Here is a 7676-nt window from a genome sequence, read left to right as displayed (position 1 = left end):
GAGACTAACCTCCTAGCCACCACTATGGACTTCAACAGTCTACTAATGTCCAAGTCCTTATATTAGGTGGTCATAAATGTACATTTTGTATGTATGTATTTAAACACACACATACGTACACCTACACAGACCTTTGTGATACTGGGGACAGGGGTTGAACAGTGTCACAGGTTACTGCTCTCTGCTCTATATGGGCTGCCTGGAGGCAAGCCTGGGAGAGAATGAAACAGAATAAAGGACAGAGAGAGTTGTGAGGGTGAGAATAAGAGAGAAATTGAGGGACTAAAAGACAGATTGAGAGAGAATGAGAGAGTTCAGGCAGGGTTCTGTGTGTGTGTGGGGGGGGTGTGTGAGGAGGGAAGGATGAGGGGGAGGGGTGGAGTCAGGGGTCTGCTATTTGTAGCTCCTTGTGATGGATGACTGCTGTGTGTGTAGGAGAGAGAGATAGGCTTTTCTTCATTCTGCTCTATCCCCATTCCCCCTAGTCAGACAAGCAGAGCAGAGCGGGACAGAGAGAGAGAGAGAGAGAAGAGTCGTGAGCGAACGAGTGCAGAACAGAACAACTCCACAAAGAGAAGAGAGAGGTGGATAGTTCCCTTTGCGAGAAAAAGAGAAGAAAATCAAGCCTTTCAGAATACATTACCAACTGAGGACATTACTTATTTCTAGCCCTGTTTCATGTTGTAACAGTGAGATTTCTTTCTCATTCTACGAGAGCCAACACATTGATTGTAAACAACTTGTATTGTGTAGTAGGAATTGGGGATTTTGCAGAGAGAAGGAGAAAGAAAGAGAAAAGGCTTTTTTGGAGCCAGGTTTTGAGAAGCAGGAGGCTGCAGTCGTGGAGATCATGCCCGGTAGAGGAGCTTGTTCTGGGGCAGGCGTGGGGAGGTTGCCTGGGTACTGGGTCTGTGTGCTGGTTCTCTGTGCCCTGGTGACAGGCTACGTCAGCGCGTGCCCTGCCCTGTGTACCTGCAGTGGCACCACGGTGGACTGCCATGGGCTGGGCATCAAAACCATGCCCCGGAATATACCCCGCAACACCGAGAGACTGTAAGTGTTTACTTCTGTACCATACCTGTGTGTGTTTGTGTCCCCGTCTGTCTGTTTGTCTCTTTACTATGTGTGTTTATTTGTCTGTCTGTCTGTTTGTCTCTTTACTGTAAGTGTGCATTTGTCTGCCTGTCTGTGGTTCTATGTCTCTGTGTGTCTGTTTCTGTGTGTGTGGTGGCGCACATGACTTTGCTGAAACAGAGAGAGAACAATAGCCCTGAGTGGTGTGTGTGTGTGTGTGCGCATGCATAGCATTCCAGTCAGGTATAAATAGGCATGAGAGACTGGAAAGAGCCGGAGTAGATGTATGCCGTTCATGTGTCCATAATTGACATACCTGCCGTTGTTGTGTGTGTGTGTGTGTGTGTGCGTGTGTGTATGTCTACAGGCTCAGACATATATACATGTTCACCGCAAAATGTGGAAATGCTCCAGTAATTAGTTTAATATAATTACTACAATTGTAGATCTTCACTATTTCCCCTTTTCTATGCAGCAAAATGTTACTGTGAGATGATTAAATCAGTACGCTTCTATTTTGGTGTGGTGGTATGGTATATGTATTTATGAGCTGAATTTCACTCCATATTTGCATCTTTTTTTATTTCAATCTTCTCTATTAAAATAATTCATTGTTAATTTGACTCCCTTTAGACGAGATGTAAATGTTAGCCTACATTCTGTTGGTTTCAGGACACGGTGTATTCTCCTGATGATATAGTTAGTTCACTATCTGTAGACTGGATCTTCTCTTTCTCTCTCTTTCCCCCTCCTGCACCGGCCCTCCCTCCCTCTTGCAGACCCCCCTCTCCCCCAAATTGTTAAATCATGTAGAAAATTAAGCAAATCTGCTCCTTAAGTGTGTCCTGCCTGTGAGAAGATCTGCTGGACGTCTTGTAGCAGGAAGGAGAAAGTGGAGAGATGATGAGAGAAATGGAAAGAGATTTCTCCTTTTATGGATTTCCTTTTGAAATATTCATCTGTAAATCAGTGGTGAGGAGGAGGATAGGAGAGGTGAGGGAAATAGATTGTTCTGTTTCAGCTTCTAGAATAGCTCAGATGAATAAAAGATGTTGTGGGAACGGAGGAGAGAGAGAGAGGAGAGAAACACTTGTGTCAGAAGCAGCGTTTGCGTAGCGGGAGCTGACTGCATATTTCATGAACTCCATATTTCATTTCTAAGAACACCTTTTTGTAGCGGATGCATGTGTCAGAGCTGCTTGTATGTTCACAGACAGAACACACACACAGACAGAACACACACACAGACAGAACACACACACAGACAGAACACACTTAGGACATTTTCTAGGGGGAAACATGACGATTCTGTGGTTTCCTTTTACATGAACAGCCGTATGCTCTGAGAGTGTACCGTAGTTAAACTGAAGTGTGTTTTATGTGTTGCAGTTAGTTTATATATATGTGTAGGTCATGTATACTAGCTGTTATACCTGGGATTTGTAATGTGATTTCATGCTTCAAACCGTCTCGCTAAATAGGATGGATTTCTGTGCCTCTCTAAATGCTTCTGTCTGTGTCTCTGGCAGACCTTCACTCTTTGGCGGTTAGACTTTTAAGTAGTCAAGCGTTTCAAGTTTTCTGTCAATGCGCGCGCGTATGTGTGGTGCGCGTGTGTATGTCATGTAGAAGGTTCTTGGTCTCCATGAATTGGTTAGTTAACAATATAAACTCTCTGTAATCCAGGGCTGGTATATAGGGTGATCCATCAAGATGATTGAACAAGTCAACCCCCCCCCACCCGCTGGTCCGCTGGGTCTGTGTGTGTGAAAACACCGCTAAGGCTGATAATAGTGCAATATTGGTGAGGGGTACTGGGGTAGACAACTACTGGGGCAGAGTACAGGCCTTTACATTGACTTCAGGTGGAGAGAGGGGAAGGTATGCAGGAGGTTAGAGGGACACAGCCTGTCTGGACAAGCTTTATTGGCCAATCCTGGAATGCTGGGGCGATTTGAGGGGAAAGTGTGTGTGAACGATGTGTGTTGGTCAGTGGACCGTGAGTATGTGTGTGTGTGATTTGGGGGAGGTCTTGACACTGACTGCAGTTTCCCATTTACACTTGTCACTGTGGGTTTGGATCAGCCCTGACCTCTGACCTCCACAGACTGTATCTCAGCTCAGCTCAGCTCCAGGTGTTAAAATCACACCACACACCTTCTCCTGCAGTGGCTAGGATGTCTTCAGCCTGCCGTCCATTCTTAGTCCAATTCACAAACAAACCTCTCTGCATCACTCATACTTAAACTATGCCATGGATTGGTTTGTATAGGCCTGATGCAATTCAACAGGTATTTAAATATGACATATTTTGCTACACACATATACAGTATATGCACACATCCCACAAGTTTCAGAAATGGCCGTCCCTAGCTTGCATCTATTTCTCTATTACCATCCCTTCTTATCTGTTTCTCTTATCTATGTTATCTCTCTAATGGATCCAGCTATGACTGCTGGACAGCTCTGATAACACTGTGGACTATCTGTGTGGAGTGGCAATGAGCTGATAATGGGATTGGAATGACTGGGCTGGCCTCGTTCATCCTCTCTTCAGCAGAATACAGCTCTCCAGCCACCTCAGGGTCAGACTCATCGCAGTGTTGTCTCTCTTATTTACAATGTGTGCTTTGTCCTATATTTTATTTTTAATCTCAGCCCCCGTAGGAGGCCTTTTGGTAGGCCGTCATTGTAAATACAAATTGGTTCTTAAATGACTTGTCTATTTTTTGTTTAACTAGGCAAGTCAGTTAATTAAGAACAAATTCTTATTTACAATGACAGCCTACCCCGACCAAATCCGGACGACACTGGGCCAATTTATGCGCCATCCTATGGGACTCTCAATCACGGCCGGATGTGATACAGCCTGGAATCGAACCAGGGACTGTAGTGACGCCTCTTGCACTGAGATGCAGCGCCTTAGACCGCTGTGCCACTCAGGAGCACGTGTTGGGCCTAGTTAAATAAAAATAAATGAAAAAACGATGTGTGTTTTTGGCTGGTGTGTGTGTCTGAAGGGTAGTGTTAGTAGAAGATTATATTTATGCCAGAGAATGAGTGTTGGACTCACCCCAGACAAGCATGGACTCCATGTGCATTCATTGTCTACAGCCTGTCTGCCCGTCTGTATGTGATGGTGTATGTGTGTACATGTACATGTACAGTACTAGTCAAAAGGATTTTTTTGTGTTTTTTTAAAACAATTTTCTACATTGTAGAATAATAGTGAAGACATCAAAACTATGAAATAACACATATGGAATAATGTAGTAACCAAAAAAAGTGTTAAACAAATGGATATATAGCCACCCTTTGCCTTGATGACAGCTTTGCACACTTGGCATTCTCTCAACCAGCTTCACCTGGAATGCTTTTCCAACAGTCTGAAGGAGTTCCCACATATGATGAGCACTTGTTGGCTGCTTTTGATTCACTCTACGGTCCAACTCATCCCTAACCATCTCAATTGGGTTGAGGTCAGGTAATTGTGGAGGCCAGGTCATCTGATGCAGCACTCCATCACTCTCCTTCTTGGTCAAATAGCCCTTACACAGCCTGGAGGTGTGTTGGGATATTGTCCTGTTGAAAAACAAATTATAGTCCCACTAAGCGCAAACCAGATGGGATGGTGTATCGTTGCAGAATGCTGTGGTAGCCATGCTGGTTAAATGTGCCTAGAATTCTAAATAAATCACAGACAGTGTCACCAGCAAAGCACACCCACACCACTACACCTCCTCCTCCATGCTTCACCGGAGGGAACTTCACATGTGGAGATCATCCATTCACCTACTCTGTGTCTCACAAAGACATGGCGGTTGTAACCAAACATCTCACATCTTGACTCATCAGACTAAAGGACAGATTTCCACCAGTCTAATATCCATTAATCGTGTTTGTTGGCCCAAGCAAGTCTCTTCTTATTATTGGTGTCCTTTAGTAGTGGTTTATTTGCAGCAATTCGACCATGAAGGCCTGATTCATGCAGTCTCCTCTGAACAGTTGATGTTGAGATGTGTCTGTTACTTGAACTCTGTGAAGCATTTATTTGGGCTGAAATTTCTGAGGCTGGTAACTCTAATGAACTTATCTTCTACAGCAGAGGTAACTCTGTGGCCTTTCCTGTGGCGGTCCTCATGAGAGCCAGTTTCATCATAGCGCTTGACGGTTTTTGCGACTTCACTTCAAGAAACATTCAAAGTTCTTGACATTTTACGGATTGATCGACCATCATGATCTTTATTCTGGGTGGCAGCGTAGCCTAGTGGTTAGAGTGTTGGACTAGTAACCAAAAGGTTGCAAGGTCAAATCCCCAAGCTGACAAGGTACAAGTCTGTCATTCTGCCCCTGAACAGGCAGTGTTCCTAGGCCATCATTGAAAATAAGAATTTGTTCTTAACTGACATGCGTAGTTAAATAAAGATTAAAGTAATGATGGACTGTCATTTGACCAAATAGGGCTATCTTCTGTACACCACCCCAACATTGTCACAACACGACTGATAGGCTCAAACACATTAAACAAGGAAAGAAAAATGATTCCATAAATGAACTTTTAACTAGACACACATGTTAATTGAAGTGCATACCTCATGAAGCTGGTTGAGAGAATGCCAAGTGTGTGCAAAGCTGTCATCAAGGCAAAGGGTGGCTACTTTGAAGAATCTCATATTTGGATTTGTTTAACACTTTTTTGGTTACTATGTCATTCCATGTGTTATTTAATAGTTTTGATGTCTACACTATTATTCTGCAATATAGAAATGTGTTTTAAAAAAAGAAAGAAAAACCCTTCAATGAGTAGGTGTGTCCAAACTTTTTACTGGTACTGTATGTGTGTATATGAGTATGTACTTGTGTGAGATAATAAAGAATGGAATAGATAGATTCATGTGGGGGAGCTTGGAGGCTTTGATGGCCAGGTTTTTTCCAGGGCTGTGCCAGTGTGTGTGTGCCAGGGGATGCCTGCAGTGTTTTTGGCACCACCCCACAGCCGGTATAAGTGACAGTTCTCTGCTCATCTGATCCATAATTTACTCTTGACAAGAGAGAGAGAAAGAGGGAGGGGATAGAGAGAGGGTTCCGGGAGATGGGGAGGGAGGGCGAGAGAGAGAAATGGAGGGCAGGGATAGAGAGAGTGTTCCGGGAGATGGGGAGGGAGAGAGAGAGGGCGGGGATAGAGAGAGGGTTCCGGGGAGATGGGGAGGGAGGGAGAGAGAGAGGGAGGGGATAGAGAGAGGGTTCCGGGGAGATGGGGAGGGAGGGAGGGAGGGAGAGAGGGAGAGGATAGAGAGAGGGTTCCGGGGAGATGGGGAGGGAGGGAGAGAGAGAGGGAGGGGATAGAGAGAGGGTTCCGGGGAGATGGGGAGGGAGGGAGAGAGAGAGGGTTGGTATTGTGGATGAATAAGAGAGAGAGTGATAACAGAGAGGAGAGAGTGAGAGAGAGAGGGGGGGTGAAGGATAGATGAGGGTTGGGAGAGGTTGGCAGGGACAGAGGTGTTAATCAGCGATGAAGGGATTACCACCTCCTGACAAGAGAGAGAAAGAGAGAGACATCCACCCTCCCAGCCCCATGGCCAAAAAAGCTAATGAATGAATAAATGAGGTTTAGGAGGACAAAAGCAGGTCTTCTCCTGCAGCAGACTGTTCAATCAGGGTTGTATTTTTTACGACACCATTTCTGTCCTAATCTTTCTAGAGAGGAATGCTTAATGTTGGTATGAGGGCAGTTCAGATAATGTTTGTGCAGATATTACAGGGCTGGAACAAAATGTAGTGCAGTGTGAGTTGTTTTGTTTCCCTGTTTAATTCCTATGCTGAAACATTGAGAAACCTCTTCTTTTCTCTTCTTGACTTGAAGTGCAGATATGTCAGGTTTGAAAGATTGTTCATCAGTGCAATGGTTCAATAAATGATCCCATCTCTACAGAGAGTATTCAGCATGTGTGCAGCGTCTTCTCTACAGGAGAAAATCCTTTGTGCGCATGCAAACGCATGTACACACACACACACACACGTACACACACACACGTACCCACGTACACACACACACACGCACGTACACGCACGTACACACACACACGCACGTACACGCACGTACACACACACACACGCACGTACACGCACGTACACACACACACGTACCCACGTACCCACGTACCCACGTACACACACACACACACACACACACACACACACACACACACACACACACACACACACACACACACACACACACACACACACACACACACACACACACACACAGATCAGTCAGTACCCATCAAAGCCAAACACATTGGTCGACATCTGTCATACAGGACTAGAGCTGTGTGTTCAAAAGATCTTCATAGATCAAGTAAATATGTACATTGTGTTTAATCCAAACAGAGGGACTAACACAGTGCCACATTTTCAGCATGTGGAAATCAAAGTCACAACTCTGGTGTCGATAGTACCCGGCTCCAAATAACTCAGCCATATGAACCATGAGTAAAACCTTAGCTCCTGTCAGCATATGTGTGTGTGACTTTGTGAGTGTGTGTCCTGTCATGCAGCAGTAAACCATGAAAGACCCCCAAACTGTGAACGTGGTTCTA

General features: G+C 44.9%; 1 protein-coding gene across 4 annotated transcripts in view; it reads left to right on the top strand.

Moving 5' to 3' along the window:
* The first annotated feature begins 433 nt into the window (after positions 1–433).
* LOC112256733 (slit homolog 1 protein-like) overlaps positions 434–7676 on the top strand; it is a 188611-nt gene continuing 181368 nt past the window's right edge. For all 4 annotated transcript variants that reach the window (XM_042325519.1, XM_042325506.1, XM_042325512.1 and 1 more), the window contains exon 1: positions 434–1053. In XM_042325519.1, the coding sequence (XP_042181453.1) occupies positions 851–1053 (203 nt within the window). In that variant the 5' untranslated portion in view covers positions 434–850. The remainder of the gene's footprint in view (positions 1054–7676) is intronic.

This window comes from Oncorhynchus tshawytscha, linkage group LG01, assembly GCF_018296145.1.
Source record: "Oncorhynchus tshawytscha isolate Ot180627B linkage group LG01, Otsh_v2.0, whole genome shotgun sequence".
Taxonomy (NCBI): Eukaryota; Metazoa; Chordata; class Actinopteri; order Salmoniformes; family Salmonidae; genus Oncorhynchus; species Oncorhynchus tshawytscha.
Note: the sequence above shows the minus strand (reverse complement) of the source record. Positions and strands in the feature narration are given on the sequence as shown.